Raw genomic sequence first — 24,941 nt, 5'->3', positions numbered from 1 at the left:
GCTATCTAACCTATACTGAAACTCGCGGCCTGTGCACTGCTCGTACAGTGATTCACACTATGTCTCAACAGTATGGTCTTACGTAATAAATGCTAAAACGGCCAGCAACCGTTTGTACTAGTGTTTTTTTCTGCAGTAACTTTGAAACTGCTAAGTATGTAACACTACTCGCGCTCTGCACCTGAGTGCACGTAGAAACACGTAATCGGGAATGTCACTTGACTGTCTCTACAGTTAGCGTCGTCGACGTTGCGTTTTCTTCAGCGTAAGCAAGAAGTACGAGTAAACATTTACCTATACTGATTATTACGTTATGATTTTGTTTATAACTGCTGTTCAGTAGCTGCGGTGTGTATTCCTTTCACCAAAATAAAACCAGTAATCAGCTCCACAAAAAATGTTTCACTTTACCGGGGTCAAGAAATTCATCTTCGGAAGTTCAGTACAGTGTAAAACCGTAAATACGCCGACGTCAAATAAGGATTGGACGTTAATGACTTACTTCCGTAAAGAACACAAACTGGCATCGCTGAAAGTAAACCGTCTACGGCATGAATACCAACAAGCGGTCTGCGACTCCATCGAACATATGATTATAGCTTAACCTCTTGAAGCCGCTAAAATAAAAATTTATGCTGCTAAGAGACAATATTATAAATTCATTGACTAATTCCTTCATCTTTAAGATCTATAATGCAATAGTAAATGTGACGAAAAACTTTACAGTCCAAGTGAGCTACCAGATTTGGAATTTTATAAGGCCGCTGCTTAGCAAAAATTAAATGGCCCCGAGTGAAATACACAGCGGATGTACAACCAAATAAGTTATGTCACTAGTCAGTGTATTAACTGAAGTTTCCGAAAAACTGTCCAAAACACAGCTGTGCGTGGAGGTCAAACGTGGACTGTGTAAAAGCAAGAAAAAACATTTGTAATGCTGTGCAAGAGACCATTAGTTTTTGGACAGGCTCAAAGTGCATTACAGACAGGTGCTGCAAAATTTCCGTGAGGGAAGAGGTTTACAAATTCTTTAGTAACGTAAGTGTAAGTAATGTGTGACATGTGCACAAGTATCGAGAAATAGAAGGATCAATACCAAGTTAAGACATTAACAGCGGTGTGTGACAAGCATGTGCAGATGGCAGCACGAAACCGGTCCAAGGGCCGATGACTACAAACAAAAACACGATGGCTTCGAAAATCGAAATGCCTCCCCCTTGCTCGCAGCTACACATGCGTTCAGTTCCCAGCGACCCCCAGGGACGCTTGCAGATCCGCGAGTATCGCGCAGCACGCGCCCACACGCAGTTTCCGGGAGGAGGCAGTGACTCAGGCGGCGGCGTCATCAACAAGTGCCGGCGCATAGCCCCGCGGGAAGTGCGCACATGTGGCCGAATTACCCCGCAGGCCGCCCCGTGGGAACACCATCTGCACTGCCGAGGCCCACCCCCGCGCATCTGGCCACGCTCCGGCTGATACAGTTACGCAAGATCACGCGTGGGACCACACCGCCTGTTCCAAGCAACGAGGTCCGCTGCAACAATAGACGCCGCCGTCCTTCACAATGTGTCACTTCTTGAGGGAAAAGCTGCAGCGCTGACCCATAATAATGTCTAATATTTACTGTTGGACAAGTTCTACCAGCGAAGCACTTGCGTTGGTCACGTGCCGTGCAAACAGTGGCTGTATGTATCATCTAGCGCCTGATGACTTACGGGTTGTCGTACTCTAGAAAGAGCGGCGTCATCCACTTTTTTCAGCAAATAAAGTTGCTAGGACAGAAACGCACGGCAAGCCCAAGAAAAACGAACCAGGTTAACAACCTGACCTCTACATTAAGTCCTGACAGTTAAAGCATACGTCAGTGATGTCCAAAGATATCTACGAAGATAATGATGACTCCATTCTGTATAGATAATGCAGACACACGCTTAAATTGTTACTTTTACTAACTCCGTGATAACGCTGGGTAGGTTGAAGCTACAGTTCATACCGGAAGACGCAATTGCATTGTCTGACACCCTCGACATTCCCGGGAATCTTAGATCTGGGTAGTGGGAAAGATATGACCACCTTTACCGAGGAAGAATCCAACATCTTGATCACAACTTAGTATCACGAACTTAAGACCTAGTGACGACCAGTCCGTACTAGATTCGCCATGTGTTCCTGGGTCCTTTGGAACAACAACAACTCTTCAATAATGAAAATAGCAACATTTTCTGTAAACCAGACGTCAGATTACTTTGTGACAGTGTACGTTTCAAACCATGTATAAGTTGTTGTGTTTGTAGTGTTTAGAGACCTGCAGAAGGAGACTGATTTATTACGAGTGGCACGTAAGGCGTTCATTTCATAACAAAGGGCTGCTGTAGGTTTAACGCCTCGTGCCCAAAAGCTCTTTAAACGACTTCAGAGCTTATCAAGTTCGAAAAAACCACCCGTCTACCGTATTTATAAATCTTTATTTGTTGTCAGTTGCGTTAGGCTTCAGACACCTCGCACAGAAGTTGTAACCTCCAAAAACTAAACTCCTTCCTGAGCTGTTGCGCAGCAGTTTTAGATTATGGGTTTGTCGTGTATCTACTGGACGGCTTTTTCGAACTGAAGGCAGATTTTTAACACCAGCAGACGGAGTATACAGTGTGTTCAGGAATTTCCTGTAACTCGCTGCAGTATTACACTCAAGTGCTACTTTCTGATGAATGTGCGAAATTATTTATATATATATATATATATGAAGGAACATGATTTTCTGGTATAAGGCAAAACATCGAGATGTGCAAGGGTTAGGAAGAAACCCGCCTCATGTCATTTTATCGACTGAGCTGCAACGACACCTGTTCGGGTGTTATCTTTTAATGGAAATTTGGGTATGTTTATACATGATTAATACCGACGTCTACATCTACATCTACATGATACTTCGCAAGTCACAAAACTTGTGTGTGGCGTCTTCCGTCACTAGATCTCTCTTCCCTATTCAACTGGCGAATGGCGCGCGCGGGAAGTATTGTCTGGTAAGCCCCTGTATTACCTTTAATTCCTCGAATTTCCTCGTCGTCATCTCGCAAGCCTTATGGAGGAGGAAGTAAGATGCTGTCCGACTCTTCCAGGAAAGTGTTCTCTCTGAATTTGAACAGTAAACCTCTCCATGACGCACAACTTCTCTTGTAAAGTGTGATACTGGAGTTTATGGAGCATTTCTATTACACTCTCGCACCAATAAAACTTGACGAAACTTGCAGCTCTTCGCTGGATGTTCTCCATCTCTGCCTCTTCTGTCTACCTATGAAGGCTCCCAGACTGTAACAGTGTTCAAGAATAGGTGAAACAAACGACTTCTAAGACACTTCCTTCGTGGATGAGTTACGATTCCTTAAGATTCTTCCGATGGATCTCTGTCATCTGGTTTTTCTACTATTTGTTTTATATGTCGCTCTGGATAGTTACTCCTACGTATTTTGCGGTAGATACTGTTTCCAGCATTTTTCATCAATAGTGCAACTGTATAGTGATGGCTTTCTTTTCCTATATATGCGTATTATGTTACATTTATTTACGTTCATTGTCAATTGCCAGAGCCTGCATTATTTATCAATCCTCTGCAAGTCATTCTCACTGTCTTCTGAAATAGCTACTTGCTTATGGACAACTGCATCATCTGAACTGTTGCATGCGTCATGTGCTATAGTAGGACGGAGCTCCAGCACAGTTTTCTAGTCTTGGTGGTGAGTTCCCCACCAACAACTTCGAGACCACTGGGTTTGGCATGGTTCAGCAACTACTTCTGACCCACCGGAATGGCCACCGCGAAGCCCTGACCTTAACTTGCCAAGGTTTAGCATTATGGGATATAAAGTCATGTTGCTCACCGCAGGTACAATACGAACAGTGCGGAAGTTTTTAAGCCTTTCGAAGCACATCTGAGATGCTCTGCAAGACGTCGAGGGCGACAGGCCCACGGACCTGTATAATCCCTCGATCGTGTGAACGCAGAACAGCTCGCGAAGTATGTACTCCGATACAAAAACATGCTGTTTTAATCTAGGGGTACGGCGACCTCTGACACTGTACAGAGGCAATTCCTGCGTGAGGGGCAAAGACTGCGACGTCGCGTTAATTCCGGAAACAGAGTGTCGGTCGCGAAACGGTGCGGCGGTGTAGCACTAAGTGGGGCGAGAGCCATCATCCACTTGGTGGGCTGATCAGAGGCGGCGAGTTCTCACAGGCCGGCTCCCCCGGGGCGGCCTTTCCCACGTCCTCGAGCAACCTGCCGTGCGTGAGCCACGGCCGCCTCTCCCAATCAGGCTGACCTGCTCACCGCGCCGCCATCTGCTTACACTTTAGAGTTCCGAGAACGGGAGCTCATTGCGTAATGCTGCTTTCGTGCCGTATCCATCACGAACAAGGGAATCTGAATCTCACACCAAAAAATGTTTTGCATCACCTCGGTTCAGAGACTTCCGGAAACTGTACAGAAAAATGGAATAAAGATCAACTAACATTTCCACCCTTTTTATTACTCATGAATACCACACATTGCTTGTTGTACCACCAGACAGCGAGACCTTCAAAGCTGGTGGTCCAGATTGCTGTACACACCGGCACACACATACGTAGCACGTTGTCCTGCACTGACGCATGGCATACTATCCACAAGTTCATCAAGGCACTGTTGGTCCAGATTGTCCCACTCCTCAACGGCGATTCGGCGTAGATCCCTAAGAGTGGTAGGTGGGTCACGCCGTTCATAACCAGCCCTTTTCAATCTATTCCAGGCATGTTCGATATAGAGTTCATGTCTGGGGAGCTAGTCGAGCGATGTCGTTATCCTGAAGGAAACGATTGAGAATATGTGCACGATGGGGGACGAGAATGTTCGTCCATGAGGACGAATGCCTCGCCAATATCCTGCCGATATGGTTGCACTATCGGTCGGAGGATGGCATTCACGTATCGTACAGCCGTTACGGCGCCTTCCGTGACAACCAGCGCCGTACGTCGGCCCCCACATAATGCCACTCCAAAACAGCAGGGAACGTCCACCTTGCTGTACTCTGGACAGTATGTCTAAGACGTTCAGCCTGATCAGGTTGTCTCCAGACACGTCTCCGGCGATTGTCTGGTTGAAGGCATATGCGACGCTCTTCAGTTGAAACAACATGATGGCAATCCTGAGCGGTCGATTCGGCATGTTGTTGGGCCCATCTGTACTGCGCTGGATGGTGTCGTGGTTGCAAAGATGGACCTCGCCACGGACGTCGGTAGTGAAGTTTGGATCATGCAGCCTATTGCGCACAGTCTGAGTTAACAAGACGTCCTGTGGCTGCACGAAAAGCATTGTTCAACTGAGTTGCTGTCAGGTTTCCTCCGAACCATAATCCGTAGGCAGTGGTCATGCACTGCAGTAGTAGCCCTTGGGCGGCCTGAGCGAGGCACGTCATCGAGAGTTCCTGTCTCTCTGTATCCCCTCCATGCCCGAACAACATCGCTTTGATTCACTCCGAGGCGCCTGGACACTTCCCTTGTTGAGATCCCTTCCTGCCACAAAAGTAGCAATGCGGACGCGATCAAACCGCGGTACTGATCGTTTGGGCATGATTGAACTACAGCCAACACGAGCCGTGTAAGTCCTTTCTGGTGTAATGACGAAATTATCGGCTGTCGAATCCCCTCCGTCTAACAGGCGCTGCCTATTCCCATCCTAGGGCGGGTTTAGCGACATCTCTGAACAGTCAAACTAACTCTGTGTGATATAGTATCCACGGTCAACATCTCTTCAGGAGTTCTGGGAACCGGGGTGAGGCAAAATTTTGTTGATGCGAGTAGATACCAAGGCTAAGCCTCATTCCGTGTTGTATCAACAATACTGACACAGCGTTCGTGAGACAGGGGTCAATCGAATTAGCGCCACTTATTTCCTAGTTTCCAGACTATTGTACAGCAAGACAATAACGAACAGATGATCTATTAAGTAACGCCACTTCTCCCGCAACACGGGTTGTAGCTTGAGAAAGTTAAGTCCAACCCGCATTAAACGTGTCCATATTCTGGACACGTGCTTAGCGATCCTCAGGCCACGTGTTGAAGACTATTTTAACACATTTGTTTCGTAAAGCTTATCAGGTTTCGCTTATTGCGACCGACGTAGCCAACGTCGGAGCGAACTTAGCATGCGGAAAGAGTCACAAGAACGGAAGACCTATGAGCGGCAGGGACGGAATGGGGCCACGTGGAAGCCACACATGGCCGACCACATGTCTTCCGGCTGTCGTCACTGCTGGCCGCTTCAGGAAACTACGGTCAGCCGCTAATGTCCACCACCGCCATACGTTACTGAATTATATTAGTTTCAGCTGGAAGGGATGTAGTAAGCTGATTATTGCTGCCCGCCTTTAAACATCTCGACTATGTAGTTTGAGATTGATGCGGCATTTTCCATTAACATGCCATCTCAACTGTAGGGAGTTACTTCTATTCCCATACTGATAGCTCTGTTGCAAGATGAAGTACTGCTGTTTAAGCCATACAGTGGCCGAAGTAAATTAAACGAAGGCAAGAGGTATGCCTGTGAAGGAGAAACAGAAATAAAGGAAGTTATTCGGTTTGTATATGTGGCGCTCTGTTGGAAAGTTTCTTCTGTTCTGATTAGGTACCTTGTGAGTTACATTTATACAACCGCTAAACACATCCCTAAAGTATTCATTACAATCATCTCCGGAACCTAAAAAAGCAGACCAGCCCTAGGCAACCAATAAACCACTGCGAAGAGCATTTCACAGTACTAGAAATGTGCAGTGTCTGAACGAATTATTCGAAGTACGAAACAGACAATTTTTAGTCACGAAAGTAATGCATAATGTCACTGAATAAAGCGCAATGTTGTAGACTGTAGACTAGGAGACATTTTTGTACATAGTATCCTAGAAGGAATGGTCAATACATATGAAGGACTATTTGAAACAAAAATCTTCATACTGACATACTCCGAATGGTTTCGGAGGTAGAACACAATGCACATTTTATTTATTTTCTGTATTATTCAACAAATCGTCAGGTTTACACCTGTATATATACACAATAGTAAACATTATAACATGCGTTTTACGAATTATCTATTTAATAGATATTTAACACATTGATCTGTAAGCTGCACGTCACATTGCGGCTGCTTTACAATTCCAATAAATGTTCAAATATCCCACCGTCGACTTCAGTGCATTTATGCACTCTTGGGAGGAGACGTGTCAGTGCAACCGCACGTTCCGTGATGAGAGCAGCAACGTCCATAATGCGACGAAGCCCATCTCGCATGTTAACCTTTCGCATGTACACTTCAGACTTCAACGAGCAAGTTTAATAGGAGAAAAACATCCGCAGAGACGAGACAAACTCTGAAAAACAATGTGCTAACAGGTGTTGGATGGCCCAACGGTACCGACCGATCGCCGTGTCATCCTCAGACTATAGGTGTCACTGGATGCGAATATGGTGGAGTATGTGGTCAGCATACAGCTCTCCCAGCCGTTGTCAGGTTTTTTTTTTGATCGGAGCCACTACTTATCAAGCAAGAAGCTCCTCAATTGGGCTCACAATGGCTGAGTGCACCCCGCTTGCCAACAGCGCTTTGCAGAGCCCGACGGAAGCCAAGCACGACAGCGCTTAACTCCCGTGACCTGACGGGGTAAGGCCGTCGGCTACAAAGAAGCTGAAGGCAACAAGGTAAATGGGTGGAACAGAACATCAAAGAGACTCGGTAGGTAAGAGACTGCACGCCCCTAGTCCAGAAACAAATTTACATTTAATGTGTTCTAACTCTGAAACCATTCGGAGTGACAATATGAAGTTCTTGTTTCAAACGAGCTTTGCTGTCATGTCACTGAATATTAGTCATTCCTCCTGGGGCACCCTGTATTCGGACAGTATCACAGCAGTTCCCAGCTGAGGTGGGCGTAGGAGTTATAGCTCTTCATGTAGAAAAATATTTACCACACACAGGGTGTTTGGGAAAGAAGACTGTTTCTGCATTATAAGGACTGGGCGGCACTCGCTGTTCGCTTGGAAAACAAGAAAAATATTCGTCTCAACCGGGAAGAGAGCTGCATTACTTTAGTGCCACACATCGAGGGCGCAAAGGGAAGTCTCTGTTTCCAACGCACATGTACACCACTTCCAAGCACGACGTTGCGTTCGTGTTCGCTATGACGTACGACTACAGTAACACGGCAGTGTCCCGTGTATGCGTAATTCAAGAGTGTCGGCACGGGCTGCGATCGTGGTAGCGACTGCTGCAGGCGTCGTCCATCGAACCGCCGACACGGCTGCATATTTAGCGGGCCCGGCTTCGGACTGATGGCAGTCACACCGGACAAACAGGTAGTGCTTTCCCACGATCGCGGGAGGTGTCCGCGGTGACCTCTTTGTGCACCGCGCGAGACTCGCCGCTTCCACCGCCGCTTCTCCCACGGGCCGCACGGCGCTGCACCATCCGTCCCTTTCCGCAAATCTGCCTTGCGAACACCGCAATGTGCACCTGTTTAGAGTGGCATTACCATCATCACTGCCTTGACAACAAGTCTACAGCTCAAGGCGAGCATCACGTATTACACACTGCCGACAAGCTGGATCTCCGCACTTAGCTCTGTTTCTGAAATGACGTCTCAGTCCGCTCACGGCTGTGGAAGGTTTTATTTTAACAGCGCAGTTTCGGCGTTACGCCTTTGTAAGTCACAAACACGAGGGTGGTTTGAAAAGTTCTCGGAATCACCACGAGAGGTCAGCGCTAGCGCAACGAGTTGTCACGTGATATTCATTGGACTGATGCCTGTAGAAACGTGCCACGTCAGTGCTCCTGGGAAGAGATCTGTGGCGGTGACGTGGCTCTGTTCCAACGTAGTGACTTGAGAAGATGGAAAAAATCGACATTCGAGCACTGATTAAGTACTTCGTGAAGAAAGGTATGAAAGCAAAGGACATTCATGCCGATTTCCAGAATACACCGAACTCTGCTCCTTCATATTGAACGGTTGCAAAGTGGACAAATGAATTTAAATTTGGTCGGGAGAGCTTAGACAATCAGCGCAGCGGTCGGCCAAGACGTGTCACTACTCCAGAAATCATTGCCAAAGTGCACAAAATGGTCATGGAGAATCGCCGGTTGAAAGTGTGTGAAATTGCTCACACTTTCCAGATGTTATCTAAAAGGGCATATCACATTTTAACTAAAGAATTAGAAATGAAAAAATTATCTGCAAGATGGGTGCCGAGACACACTACGCTGGATCAAGACCGCATGACGTCAACATGGTAAAATTACACGAACTAAGGTACGAATTGTTTCCACACCCGCCTAATTCACCTGATATGGTTACGTCAGACTGCCATCTCTTGCCGGAACTGAAAATTTTTCTACGTGGACGAAAATTAATTTCAATCTAAGAATTGATAGCCGGAATTGACTATTTTGCAGGCCTGGAGGAAACGTTTTCGAGATGGGATTAAGGCACTGGAACATCGTTGGACTAAGTGCATTGAAATAGTTTCAGTGATTTTCTTTATTCCGTTCAGAGAACTTTTCAAACCACCCTCGTAATTGGTGCCTTATCACGGAACAGATAAGTAGCGGCACCCTTACACAGTTTGCAGCAATGGAAGCAACAGTCATTACTGGCTCGCAACTGATGCTTTCCTTCTTTGTATTTCTCATACACGTAAACTCACCGTCGCCATTTTTCAAGAAAATATTCTACTTAAGTTGCAAAAGACAGAAGCCAGACCTAAAATGGTGTAGCGATAGCTAAAACGTTACTAATTTTTTTAAAATTGTCTCGACCACGTATTTTTACTAATATGGGTCGGGTTTCAAAGCTCTGCGCACCACTACAAGATAAAATGCTTAACTACGAATAAGACGTCAATGTTAAGTGCACTGCCGCAAGCAGGAAACTTGATGCATAAGGCATTAAAAACAGTCATATGATAAAATATTCTTTGGAATCGAGACAAAATTTTTATGTTATTGATGCTAGGCTTTCAGGGCAGGACTCCTGAAACGACAGTAATGAGCTATACGTGAATGACTGGGCTCAAAGGAATGGAAAGGAAGCGTGATCGGTAAGAGATGAAGGAAATGACTTCCAGTTGCACAGGGCATTGCGGGAATGCAACGGCGGGAGCTTAAAATTTGTCCCAGGCTGAGTTTCGTAAGCGGACGCTCCGCTTCTCGGGAACGGATGCCTTAACCGCATCGGCCATCCGGACACGATTTCCGTCAGACACAAATACCAGACTTCCCCCTCGCCGCACTGCAAAGACTCCGCCCATTACCCCATACTCGAGATTCTTGATTTCCTCAAGAGTTCGGACGCTGGTTTCGCATCAGCACTGAAACATTTTCTTTAGACAGCTTTCGCGTCCCTAGAGGTATAGAGGGGAGTGGTGTCTTCAGTCGTACATGTCTTACAGAGAAGACAATATTCTTATCATTCGTGAACTACTCGCGCGTCTTTATTAGAAAGTTTCCCGATTGCACTGTCACGCACCATCTAAGCTAAAGCTGTCATCAACGTGAAGATGTTTCTGTGGTGGTATGCTGTTGCCTTCCTCACACATTCAAACCAACTAGCTTTTGTTATATGGGAATCAAGAGTAGAACAGATACTCTCAACTACAGTTAACTCTGCATTTTACGCTTTTAATAAACGCTGAAAGGGGTGAAAGTGATAAGTTACGCAAAAATACTAACCAAGACCGACTGTAGTCGTACCCAGGACCTCTGGATCCTTCGTCTAGCACTTTACCAACGCACCAACCATTGTGGGTAGATGTTAGGGAAAAGAATTGCGGAGCGTGCTATTGATGCTTGAGGTGAACATCGGCTACGACAGGGCGTCTAGGCCAAATGAGATGCTAGAAAGAAACTCAGTCTTAGGGCCGTATCAGAATCAGCAAGAATATGAGTTTCGTATTCTTGGAGTTGTTCTGACCCTGAAGATGACGGCAAGGCCCACAGCCGAAACATCTTAAGATGTGCTGTCACGAAAAATGATGGTCATTCTGTACAAGACAGGTGTGCTAACCTGTAATTAGTTCTTGCGTTACGTTTGGCAGTCCGCGATTAACAGCGGCGGCCGCCGTGTTGAGGCTCCTGGCGAGTGATTAAATGCGACGTATCGCATTACTGCCAGCTTGCCGAGGGATCCGAAAAGCAGAGAGTGGACAGGCCGTCGCGTGACGAGACGGCTGACGGGTGAGAGTTACGAACCGTCCCAGACACGTGCTGCGCAATCGATAGCAGCCGTCCGGAGAAGCCAGACTGCGTGCTGGGGTACAGCAGCGCCAAAACTTATCACAACCTGCTGCTTATCAGCCTCCCGTGTCCACAAACTGTGCCAGGCCATGTGCACCGGTCTGCTCAAACATGCCACCAAGTAACACCCCCCGTCCCCACGTACAGATACAGCAAAGGTCCCAGAACTACAAAGCACAGTAAACGCGCCCGTACTCGTGAGAAAACAGGAAACATGATCCTCGCATACGTATTCAGTAAGTTCCGTATGCGTATTAAAGTAGGAGAAATACATATCTTCCCATTTCATTTTGCAGAGTTCTATGCTAAAAGGTAAACAGATTTAGCTATTAACTGTTGTTCCCTTTCTCCGGTTAATAAACAATTAATGGAAATATTCCATGTTTTAGCATGAAATTTTAGTTTTTTCATACTACTGACTGATTACGTCCTGTCGAAAGCAAGGTGGTTTAAATGAACGCTGATTGAAATGGAAAACAATTAGAGAACGGTTCTGTTTGTATTCTTGAAAAACCGATCCACGCGTTTGTGTTAAATGATTTTTGTGGCAAACCCTCTGAGTATCAGTGGTTTCATTAATTTTAGCTTTAAGTACCAGTGCCTTTCACACGAAACTACCGATGCTATTACAAGACGGACATCTAGTAGTAAACTGACTTATCAGTACGAATGTGGTGCAGTGTAGCAGTCACAGCGTACATAGCAACAGTCGGTGAGAGATTATGCTACGCGATTGTAAGAGATTGACTTTTTTTCTCTAGTGATCATATTTAGGGGATCAATAACAGTCGATGTAATAATAGCTACAGTTATTGTAACGTAAATCGGTGTTTTGCCACTGCATTTATGATTGGTTTCGAAATGAAACCACCGGGGTAGTGTGTACTTTCGATATAAATTTATTAAATTTCAGGCCCGTTTTGCTTATTTAGAACTGTTACTGGATTTAGGCATTTTGAGATAATGCGACTTTCGAGATCTGATCTAGATGAAATGCGAAATTGCCTTCAAGCATATCACATGAAATGATTGAAAAGTGTGTCCCAGTGGTTCTGAAGTGAAACCACGTTTATGAAACAACTTTACTGTTCGCCAATTTCATCTTGTATTAAGTTCTTACTATGGTACTTAAGGTTAATTTTGAGAGTTTTTTAATTTTTATATTGTTGGAAGTGTAAGGTTGAACACCATGAGTAACGTCTTTCCAGTGTTTTCTTACTCCAAACTGGTCACCACAAAGTTGCAGGATTCATATTGTCAGCTGCATTACATGTGAAATGATTAATGGACACAGGAATATGATTTTAGCGCGCGTGCTTGGGAAGATACTTGATAGATCAAGAGTAGTAGGAGATTATCGCTCAACCTGTATGTGGTAGAGGTCAGCAAGCCATTTTAGACATGAATAACACAGCAAGCGTCCTTACTGTCTATGCTTTAAGAGAATGCTCTAGCACAGATTTGGATGGGAGGTGTAGTCCATGGCTTACCTCCAGATCTCATGTTTTAGCGAAACCACGACAACCCATCAATAGTGAACCCCACCCCCGTAAGGTATAGAGAGATTCAGAAACCCCTACCTGTGGTTTGTACGCAACCCGCAACTCCTTCAAAACTCACTACTACGAGCGCGAGCTATTAGGGCTTCAGCAATGTCAATTTTATACTGAGGTAATTTTTCGCTAGAGCCTGTAGTTTTCGAACAAGACAAACTTTTTAAGGCCAGTTTTGTACATGTTCCTTGAATTATTCGAAAAAAGGGCCTCTAGCAACGTAGAGTACTTTCTAGTCGTCCCGAACCACTACCGCTTTATGAGCAATATGGGCAACTCAGTGTCTTCGGTGTAACGAAAGCCACCTTTCGTCCTATAAGCGAAACCACATTATGCGGCCGGTAAACATTAAAAGTTCTCCACCAGCGTCTATACTTGCAGACAAGGTAAGACCTAGCGGCTGTTCAAGTCAAAGACATCACTCGTGCTATAATAGTGGGTCTTACACGAATCCAAAATACAGCGCGCTTCTCGCACTGCGACACGTTACCACGTGCCAGACGGGGATCGGGCCGCGCTGTACACACAACTTTAGGGTGAGCCAGCTACAGCCGCCGGGAGCAGCTCCTCGACAGCTACGCATGTGACGTGCATTCCTCCCTCGGGAGATACCGGAGGGAGCGCCGGCCGGGGAGGTCTTCTAATTTTAGCGGCCACGGACCTCTCCCGCGGCGTGGCGCGGCGTGCTCCCATTCAACACAACACGGTACAGCACCGCACACAACAGCACACTGGTTCCCTCAGACTCCGCTCCCAAATTACACACAGGCCCGGTTTTCTCCCCCCCTCAGTCCGTATTTTCGTCACCTACAGAAACCTTCCGACGCCGCCTGTGGCATTCCAAGACAAAATATGTGCAAACAAATATGTCTAGTGCCAAGAGAACATTACTGAGACACGAAATCACCTAGTATCTATCACCATCTTCCATGTCTAACACTTCCATGAAACACAACATTGTTCTACAAACTCTTGAAGCCTTAGTTCTAGGTATTAGCGTAGAAGCTAAGACGACAGCTTGCTTCCGGGAGGTGGTATGGAAGGCTTCCCCCACAGCGAGAAAGACCGCAAACGACGTGAAATGTCTTCTAGGTATTCAGAAACCTGTAACCGGCCCGATTTTAACATGCGGAAGTTACTGAGACGTCACGAACTTGACAGGAAGATTCTTCCGGATAAAGGCCTCACGTTAAACGCCACAGCTTTCGACAGACTGACAGTAATATTTCATACTAAGAGTATAGCGCATATGGAGGCAGTCTAAGCTTTTCTTTCTCCATTCGGACATGGAACATTGAGGACACGTGCCAGCACTACTACTACACGGAATCCAATACAGTGCGATACGAATTGGGGTGAGTATGAGCGTATATCGAGGGGACATCTGATATGCCGACACGAGCAAAATTACGCCGCAGTTCCCTTATCTGTTTCAGACCAATGGCTCCCTCAAGGTATTTAACTGCTATCCTGACGGAGCTGTGTTAGTGAGCTGCCTGCTGTGAATAGACTGCCTATTTATGTTACGCTGACTACGGAAAAATGGTTTCACCGAGGCCTGCACTAGTAACTACATACCTCCGTTGGTATTAGGACAAACCAATTCCCAAACAGTGCACCACTGAACCCACGCGTATATTATGTCAAGAGCTCGGAAAATGAGTTTTTTCAATGATTGTGAAATACGGACAAGGAAATATTGGTAGAAGACAATTTTAAAATCAGGAGGCCTATCTGGGAAGTACAGTAAATAAACGGAGTGTGCGCGCGCGCACTATGAACGTTCCATTTAGTGTAATGAAACAGAAATATTCCTCTATTTTCCACTGATTTTATATTCGTTACCGAAGCGAAAGGAGACGAAACTATACAGCACACCATGTAAAACTAAAAATATTGCAAACATTCCTGTAATTAGGGCATTATATGTACTGAAAGGAAGACTCAAAATGTTATGTTGAAATGGTGGTGAATGATGAGTCCAATTTGCTGCGTTAACTGTTTTATTGAAGCCGCTTAGAGGCTGGTACAACCAGTTTTTTACCATGCAGGTAAATCCTCAGGTGAATCCAAGATCCAGTGTCCTAAGTTGTCTAAATGGCTTAATGTGTGTTCCAAGGTGCAATGAAGAGCACTAGCTGAGGCAACCACCATCGATAGTCAAAGCCAGCTGTCCCTGACAATTTACATTCCGAGAGCGACAGGCTCTCATGTGGTGACGCGAAAACGTCTAGACTGCTGAACGTCTGAATTTTGAGATGACAACGGTGAACACACTTTTGTTCTACTCTCATTTTGAGAACATGTCCGTGGAATTCACCTAACCATTCCTGAGGACATGTGCGTTGCAAAAAAACGGGAGCGGCAGACCGGTACTCACGGCTGCCATTTCAAAATTTAAATGACCGACGTTCTGGACTGTTTCGCGCTACCACATGAGCGCCTGGCGCTCTCCGAATGTAAAAATTACCAGCAACACCTGGTTTCATTAAGTACGACTACTGTTGTGCTCCACACTGCAGCCTTTGAACACACATTAAGCTACTTAGATAACATGAAACATTAGACAAATACACCTGCGGGTGTACCTGTATGGTACGAAACCAGCTGTACCAGCTGAGCGACTACAGTAAAACAATTAACGAGGCAAACTGGAGTCAGTTTCATCAGAATTTCAACACCTCAGTATATTTTAATCAGTTTGAGTGTTCCTTTCAGTAATTTCACTAATACCATTATTTATGTTAAAGCTATACTGACGGAGTCTTGACAAAGTGAGCGCTGATACAGGGGAACCACTGGCTAACGTCCAGAGGGCCGTAAGCCAGCGGCGTGTGCGCGTTTACAAAGCCGCGGGGGAGCAACGCAAATACACAGGTAGGGCGAGCTGAGGCTTAACAGTTCCCCGTCTCCCGCTGCGAACCTCAAACAGAACGTGACGTCACCACAAAACACGTATCCTCGATATGACTCGTTAAAAGTTCTCACTTTCTCCGCAGCAGAAAAACACTCAAACCAATACTAGCCAAAAGAAAATTATGAAACTAATCAATTCGTCCTTCGATAGTAAAGTGCCAAGTTCCCTTACTGCTTCGCACACACTGGCCGTGGAAAGAAGAATGTTCGTTGAAGCACCCTGAGTAAAAAGATCTGTCGAAGTTGCACCTCATTTTTAGGAGCAAACTGAAGAAGTTCGTAAACAAAGCTGCAAGGCCCCTAAGTACTGGACGTAATTTTTCTGAAGGGACACTTATCAGAATGACTTAACCCATATGATAGCTAAAGGCTGCTGAGGTATAAAATTGTAAATTTTAGAGATTGGAAACTAAACTGTTTTCGGGCTCTGATAGCAACGCGCAGTTGTACATCTTCACGGCACATGTCAAATCGAAAGGAAGCCCTAAAGCTTTCGGCGCGAGCTCTTATCACGACGGTCATTTCTCGCTTTTCCAATTCGGGAGAGAATGTGGATGACTGAAATTTCGTGAAAATATCACGTTGCAGCGAAATACACCTGTATTTAATGAATGCCATCATAACTCCTGTTTCGCGATAATGCAAAACGAACTGCCCTCTGAACTTTTTCGATATCGCTTGTCAGTTCTATCTGGTACAGAACCCAGTGTATGAATACTCTAAAAATGTAGTAAAAATTAGCGACTAGGATATTTCCTAGATATACACATACGCCACAAACCACTGTACGGTGTGTGTTGGGGAAACCGTACACCATTAATAGTCTATCCCTTCTCTTCTACTCTCACAGAAAGGGAAATACGGTATGCCTCCGTATGAGCTGGAGCTTCTCGAATCTTAGTGGATCTTACGCGAAATATATGAGGGCGAGAGTAGAATCGTTGTGCACTAAGCTTCAAATGCCGGTTCTTTAAATTTTATCAACACTGTTCCTCGAAAAGAGAGTTGTCTTCCCTCCAGAGATTCCGACTTGAGATCCCGAAGCATCTTCGTAATACCTGCCTGAGGTTCGAACCTACCTGTAACAAATCTAGCAACCGGCCTCTGAAATGCTTCGATGCCTTCCTTTAATCGGATCTGGCACGGATCCCAAATACTCCATTAGTACTAAAAAATAGGTCTCACTCTTTTCCTGCATTCGGTATCCTTTACAGGTGAGCAACACGTTCCTAACACTCTCCCAATAAACCGAAATCGACCTTTCGCCTTATCACAATTCTCACATTCTCGTCCCATTTCATATCGCTTTACAACGTTACGCACAGATATCTAAACGACGTCATTGAGGTCAACCAGGACACTGCATTTGCTATATTGGAACATTACATTTGTTTTTCCTACTCATCCGCCTTAACTTACGTTTTTCTATATTTAGATGAAGCTGACGTTCATCACACCAAAGAGAGAAATATCGTCTGTCATTCCGGATCCTCCTACGGTCACCCGACTTCGATATCTTCCCGTACACCGAAGCATCATCAGCAAGCAGGCTACCAATTAACGAAATACACTGCAAAGCTGTGTGCATTAAGCGAGGAGAGTGAAAGTAGTTTAACCCTTTCACGAAGAAAGCATGTCGGTGATAGCAAGTTTAAATCTGTACTGACTATTTGTGCTCTTAGCCCTCACCAAACATTAGTATGGCACATACTTTGGACCATTGTCCCTTCAGAAGATGTCCCATATTCGGAGGATCTCATTACGACACGAGTGCGTTGTCTCTCAGCAGAAACAATGTGAGACAAGCAAACAATGGCTACGGACAGGGAAGTAGTACTGGGAAGGAAGGAGCTAAGGTTAGTCGAAACAGGACAGAACCACGCCGACGATCTTAGTCGGCCCGACTGGAACTCTCAACCAGATCATACGTCATGTACTAGAAGGCTCCTATACACGCACCAGTTTGTCGGCCGACCAATTTCCTGACAGCCTACAAATGTCCCGACCGGCTGCACAGAGATCACAGCGCCGCTTTGTGATTTCTTCATCTTAAGTTCACTGTGTTTATGTTAGATATCCCACTTGTTTTTACAAAAACAAAGTTTTGCCTTGGCTGTTTTAGAGATAAGACCAAAGAAACGCCGAGAGTCAGCTGTAGATGAAAGTGGCTAAATCGAGAAAAGATATTCACCGACGTTCTGCTAAGCAGTTGCGATCAGGATATTTTCGTAATTATGTATGAATGGACGAATCGTGCATTTCGAAGCTGCTGGTCATCAGACTATTCTTAACAAAAAGATATATAACCAGAGAGGCTGCAAGCCATTGGATCAAGTTAATACGACATGAAATTCAGTGCTGTTGTATCCTCACAATTATTAACTCAAATGATGTATCAACCCGGCTACGAGGTTTATAGCTGATTGAGAAAATAGATCATAACACAAAACAAAAGACGTTCGTGTGGAAACATTTATGTAGCATAAAAGATGACCTGTATTTCAAATTCTAGAAAGGCTCAACATGGTGGTGGCGCAGTCACCTAAGGAAGACAAAGAGATAAATAAGAAATTAAGCATTCAGCAGCAGCTAGACCTGTAAAAAATCCCACAAGGCCTGGATATAGATTGGGTTTTAAGATTTATGACAATGAAGCAAGTATCGTGTATTTCACGAATTAACGTCCGTAGAATGTCTGTCTCTGCTTTTAGATTTCATATCCAATAAGTATCGGAAATAAAACCCAAAAAAAGAAATACCTAAGGTCGACGGACTTTCATTCTCTATGTGCCACAAGAAACCATTATGGATTTGTTAAAGAATGAAGAAAGTGCGTCATTTCTTGCACCTGTTTTGCTGCACTCCTCGCACAGCGTTTCCCACAAACATCTGCAGTTTTTAAATTTCTCCAGAAACTGCCGAAGTTTCGCCCGCCTCGCATCCTGTCATGCACATTAGAACAGCGTTTAATACCACACGCAGTGACAAACGACTATCGTTGTCGGGAGGTCGGCACCACAGCGATACACGCAGCACAGTCTATTGGGTGGAGTGGCAGTCGGTGGTCCGAAAAGGAATGGCTCGGTCGGATCGCCTACACGCGTCAAATTTGTCTGCAGGGAACTTGAGAAGCACAAGACTCGAACCTGGGGCTACACTGGGTACCGGCGGGCCGCTGTTGGCGGAAGTGACGGCTGGAAGTGAACGAGACTGCTGGCTGCCGTGGATCGGAGCGAGCCCGCCCGGCGTGTGAACGGCACGCTCTGGCGGCGGTGCGCGGCTGCTGGCGGTCTGGCCGAGCAGCCGTGACACGCTCCAGAGGACCCGCCGTCCGGATGTTCTCTGCCAGCGGAACCGAGGCCGTGTCAAAGCTGCTGGCAGCCTACACCGAGCGGCCAGGCACAACATTCCGATCAAGTTAACACCCCAGATTAGCTTCAATACCCATTCATAAGCACATACCGTTCGGAATCAAAAAGTGTCACGTTACGGTCTAGTAGAGTGCGAGTGTGGAGATCGTAAGAATATGAGATCTAATCCCGATCAGCCACTGGAATTGTTTAGCCTGCCTTTACGCTAGCTCAGCTCAGCGATATAAGCCGGGAACGACATGTGGTTCCACGTTAAACTGTAGGGCCCCTTTCCCCAGTAGCAATCTTACTGTAGGTTAACTGCGCGCCAAGTCACCGAAGTGGCGTCCAATTCCAAGAACTTACTCTTGAGTGAATGTCAGCAAATCATGTTTTAGGAATGTACTTTCCCTTACAAGAACTAAATGTTAGCGTGACCACTAAATCCACAAGACGACTCTGCAATTCACACACGGAAGTCTGACAGAGGGTTCTTCGAACCATCTTCAGACTATTTTTCTACCGTTCCACACCAACAGGCCGTGGGAAAAATGAACATTTTAACCGTTCTGTACGAGCTCTGATTTCTCCTATTGATCATTTCTCCTTATGCACGCTGGCGACAAACTATTGAGAAGAAATTACCGTATGCGATTGATGGCTGCGAGACCCCACCTGAGGAAGTTCGGTCGCCTAAGTCCTTTCAGAAGCTGCTGGACTGCGCGCCTTGCGTGTCGATAATGCATTAATGAGGGCAAGACAATACCCGGTCCCAGAGAGGATTAGATCAGACGCGACCGGGAATCTAAACTGGGCCTGCTGAATGAGAGGCAGACACACTGACCACTCAAGCTAAGGTGGCAGATATTTAGAGGAGAAAATCCAATAAAAAATTTCGTGGAAAGATCTCGCCACAGCGAAAATATGCCTTTGAATTATTGCCATTCCAACTCTCTAATCATATCCATGACACCTATTTTGCAGTCACACAAAACGAGATGCCTACTTTGGCAGCACAAACCACAATTATCAGATATGGCCTGGAGGTCTGACGGCACAACAATCTATATGACATACTGATATCGCAGCCGGCAGTAAGATCGTCGCCCTAGAGACTTCTCTTACACTCCCGCTGCGTCTGATAAATGCCTCATTTTGGTGCAAGTGAAGTTGCTACAGAACAAAACTGAAGACACCTCCATACCGCCGGCGTCCCATGCCTTCTGGAGCTTCTCATGCATCTTGAAAGATACCAGTGTATTACATTTGACTAGTGAGGAATATTCGTACAAAAGGAATTAAATAAGAAAAGAGCGACTCATTCACCCCATGCCTGAATGTAACAGAGAAAGAGCACAACACGAAACGGCAGGGCTGTGAAAAGGAGTGGTTAGCGAGCAATGTCTAAGGAACTAATACAGAAGACAAACGGCCTAGTTCATTGTCTATTAGGATTTTCACCTTTAAGAGCAAATGAGGTATCAAATTTTCACGAGGCACTTAACGTGAATTACGCCTGCGAAATTACCCCCAAATGTGCTAAACGCCAGCCGCAACTTTGTTCATATTTGGACTACCACTACGTTCTAAACTGTAGTACAAAGTGAAGCACGCACTTACACAACCAGCCTTGCTAATAGCTTTCTCTGAACCTTTACATCTAGACTGATTTTCTTTCAAGACAGCTCAAACGCGCTCGATTACGAATAATCACTTCTTTGCTATTAACCCAACAACTCGCACTTGTTTGTAAAAAAAAAGTTTAGTTTACATAGTACAGAGACAGCCGACTAAACTGGCCAAAAATAAAAATCACCATTAGCATTGGTTCCGCACTGTAAGCGGAGTGGACAGCGCGTCTCACTGCCATACAGAAGGCCCATGTTCGATTCCCGGCTCGGGAATCGTCGTTGTCAATAATATCATCCAAATTTTCCAATGTAGCATCATTTGAAAAGACATTCAACTCTACGGCCCAACTTACCCAGCGACTCCGGCCATCGATGTCATACGATTATTTCATTTCATTGGATTGTCGAAATGTTTGCCTCAGCAGCACAGTATGGTGATGGCTGTATGCTCACACGATTTCTGCGTCCTTGCTTCGCTTTTCAGGCTAGACCAAAATAAGATCGTCAGCACAAAAGTAGCACTGGTTCTGCAGCCGACACAGCATCCTACGACACTACTCTCGGAGTGCCTGACGAGGGGAAGATGTTTCATCATGAAAAATCACCTCGGAAAGACACGCAATAAAACAGACGCTCTGCATCACTACATACAGGCGCTACTTAATACCAGCGAACATACTGGCAACATTGAAAGACGTGATAAGGAGGCCGGAACACAACTGCTTCCTCGCTGTCGTCTGGATACGGCTCAACACTGGCTTGATAAATGCTTGCATGCGTCAGCAGACCGGCGAAAGGTTCCGGCCGCTTATCCAATATTGAGCGCTGCTACGGATTCCCAACGAAATTTAAGAATGCGACTCACGCAACCACTCTGTGCCAACGGAACGACCGTTCCGGCACACGTAAGCCTCGCAGGAAGAGCAAACTTTATGGATCGGCTGATGCCACCGAGATACGGAGATCGACCAGGACACAACCTCTAACGTTAACATTTCTATACAACATTACAAAGAAACGACACTGCACAGGAACACTTTGTCATCACATGGAAAAACTTTCTACAATGTTTCGTAGAACAGGCAAGGGCGAAGAACAAGTATTATGGTGAACACTAACATGCGAACAGTCCATTCCAGTTTTCATGCTAACCGCACGCACATTCAAGGTTCTGCAAAAGATGTTAGAATCTTAGTTAAGGCCTACAGAGTAAGCAGTAACGATGCCTACGTACGATGAGACAGCACGCACCAGATAAACGACGAAAACTTTTCTGGATTAACAAGTGGATCACTTTCGCTCATGATGACGAGATGTACAAAGTTTCCTACTATCGATTCTCGCGCGAAGGACGCGTAGGAAACGCCGTAGAATTCCTTCCAGCCAAAACTATCAACCGCCTGCTAATCCGAGAAGCTTCTTTAAAAAAGTGAGAACTACCAACTGGAAGCAGGCAAATCGAATGATAGATGAGATATAATCACAGAGTCAAAACACGGAAAGTTTTTGTTTTGAAAATGCAGACATACAGTACAGAGACTTAGAATTAGTTCAGGTTACAAAATAGAGCTGCTGCAGTGGTACGAACCTAGTCCCATTCGCTTCTTGAATTTCTTGAGCACCTTCATCCTGCCTCTGATGGGCGACAGTACTGTGTCGGCGTGACCCGACACCCCCATTAAACAAAACGCCGGGGCTGAGCTGAGTCGGGTCCGGTGTGTCTAGCGCGCAAGACCGACAACAACCTCACTCGAACAGAACACGGCACTTACTGACGGAGCGAGGGCAGCCCCGACCGCAGCGCAGGCGGGGCGCGGTGGTGGGGGAAGCGGCGGGCGGCGTGGAGGGGAGGCTGGCGCACGCGCCGTGGCCCCGCCCCCAGCAGATGTTCGGCGGCGCGCGTGCCTGCTACCGCTCCTGAAGAAACACCTTTCGCTGCACCCGCTTCCGGTGTCCGCGGCCGCTGTCATCTGCCCCCGGCGCGCCGCGCGATTGGCTGTTTATCAGCGGCTGGCCGCGCTTCCTGCCGGCCTACGGGGACCAGTTTCGTTCCTGTTCCGCAGCCGCAGTCGCGCCGTGTCCCGTGAGGGAAGGCTTGCTAGCTTTCGGAGTTTGTGTGCTGTCGACACACACAAACCTCAAAACACACGGGAATAACTATCTTACGAAGCAGAAAATGACGTATTATTCGACAATGCGAACCGTAGGGCCGGCCGTAGTGGGAACTAAGTTTGTCACGTGACTAGAGGTATTTACTTTCATTTACTAGTTGCTGTTTTTACACAGAAGCGACTTGTACTACAATGTATCAATCTTACCATTACTCGTCAATGCTGGGTCCAAGATCATAGGTATCGCGCGGATGTTCTTTGGGTGTGACAATAGAGTGTGCTTTTGTCGATGCAGAAAAGGCGCGTAGGCAGTTTGAGGGATCGCCTGATGCAGTGAACAAGTGAGTCGGGGCCCGGACATGGAACAGCATTTTTTTTTTCTTTACGACGACCGAATAGGCACGACAACCGCCAACTCAAGTAAAAACATGAATAGTATGCGTGTGCGAGTGGACTTTCAAAGCCGTGCTTCCACAGGCGTCAATTACTCAGCAGTGCCTCTGCGAAGTCTAGGTTACCGTCGTCGCTGGCAGCGCAGTGTACCAGTGCATCGGAGCTTAAAGGCCATTGATATTGACTTGGCTGGGCCGTTTTCCAAACAACAATTGATTGGAGGACCAAGTGTTTTTCGTGGACTGCGCCTGAACTTCACATGTGATGTACAAGCTGTGTTTAGAAGCTCAACATGGCTTACCTTGGCTGTTGTGTGGGGCAATCTTGCATACTATGGTGGCGTTGAAGCATTTCCAGATGCTAACATTCTGGTCTGGAAGACATGGAGTATAGCTAAGGCTGCAGGAATACTAGCAAAAGTCCCATATGTCACTCTTATCCGAGTATGCGATTTGCTTTGTCAACCAGAAGAAAGAAGAAGTTGAAACACGCTTGTACCCCCACCACTACTCTTATTTGCAGGTTGGCATTTCCACTCGCTGAAGTTGGAAAAGTGTTGCCGGCCGCTGTGGCCTAGCGGTTCTAGGCGCTTCAGTCTGGAACCGAGCGACCGCTACGGTCGCAGGTTCGGATCCTGCTTCGGGCATGGATGTGTGTGATGTCCTTAGGTTAGTTAGGTTTAAGTAGTTCTAAGTTCTACGGGACTGAAGACCTCAGATGTTAAGTCCCACAGTGCTCAGAGCCATTTGGAAAAGTGTTATGCTACTTTCAAGATGACGTCAAGTGAAGTTATTCGTACGGGAGTTAATATGATTGCGCAGCTTCTCGCGGAAGAGCTCATACCGACATTGACAAAGAAACAAAAATGGCTCTGAGCACTATGGGACTTAACTTCTGAGGTCATCAGTCCCCTAGAACTTATAACTACTTAAACCTAACTAAACTACGGACATGACACACATCCATGTCCGGGGCAGGATTCGAACCTGCGACAGTAGCGGTCGCGCGGCTCCAGACTGTAGCGCCTACAACCGCTCGGCCACATCGGCCGAGCACAAAGAAACAACGGATCCACAATGTTGGGTATGGTAATAGCTATCTTGTACGAATCGTTCGCGATCATCCAGTACATTAATAAATGAGTTGTCTGTCGAGGACGAAAGTCGTTTTCCAATGAATAAAATCAACTTTGAATTCTTTTCGAGCCATATTTATTTATTTAGCGTATGGCATTACATATGAACAGCGACTAGCAATTGTGGATAACAAAATTTTTCAAAAATATATTAATTTCATTAATTATAATTGAAAAAGTAAGTCTATAAATTAATATATAATTTGTCGATCCATTTAAGGGCTGCCTCTGTCACTTCAAAGAAATCATCCACGTTTCCATGGTAGGCTCTTCTGTTACAGCTTGTTACAATGTGATGGATCGTCTGGTGTTCATTTCCACATTCACGCTGAGACGATGAAGCCCTTCCACACCGGTAGAGGTTTTCAGCGAAGATGCCGTGGCCTGTAAGGATCAGATTGTTTTCCAGGCATGTCGCGTTAGTTCCATACCAGCTAGCCTTGTGTCAGGTCTTTTGGACGGTCTGATCTTCCTCATGGGCAATAGTGTTCCACATTTCTGTCCACTTTTTGTTGATACTGAAAGTAGCCGCCTGCAGCGA

General features: G+C 45.9%; 1 protein-coding gene across 2 annotated transcripts in view; it reads right to left on the bottom strand.

Moving 5' to 3' along the window:
* Nucleotides 1-24,941, bottom strand: part of LOC126277139 (protein neuralized) — a 765,663-nt gene that overhangs the window by 51,228 nt on the left and 689,494 nt on the right. Inside the window, exon 1 of one of the 2 annotated variants that reach the window (XM_049977334.1) lies at nt 22,350-22,920. The exons of the other annotated variant lie outside the window; for it this stretch is intronic. Within the exon in view, the coding sequence (XP_049833291.1) occupies nt 22,350-22,440 (91 nt within the window). The 5' untranslated portion in view covers nt 22,441-22,920. Of the gene's footprint in view, nt 1-22,349; nt 22,921-24,941 lie in introns of those variants that run through there. 2 annotated transcript variants of the gene reach the window in all.

Source organism: Schistocerca gregaria, chromosome 1 (assembly GCF_023897955.1).
Source record: "Schistocerca gregaria isolate iqSchGreg1 chromosome 1, iqSchGreg1.2, whole genome shotgun sequence".
Classification (NCBI taxonomy): domain Eukaryota; kingdom Metazoa; phylum Arthropoda; class Insecta; order Orthoptera; family Acrididae; genus Schistocerca; species Schistocerca gregaria.
Note: the sequence above shows the minus strand (reverse complement) of the source record. Positions and strands in the feature narration are given on the sequence as shown.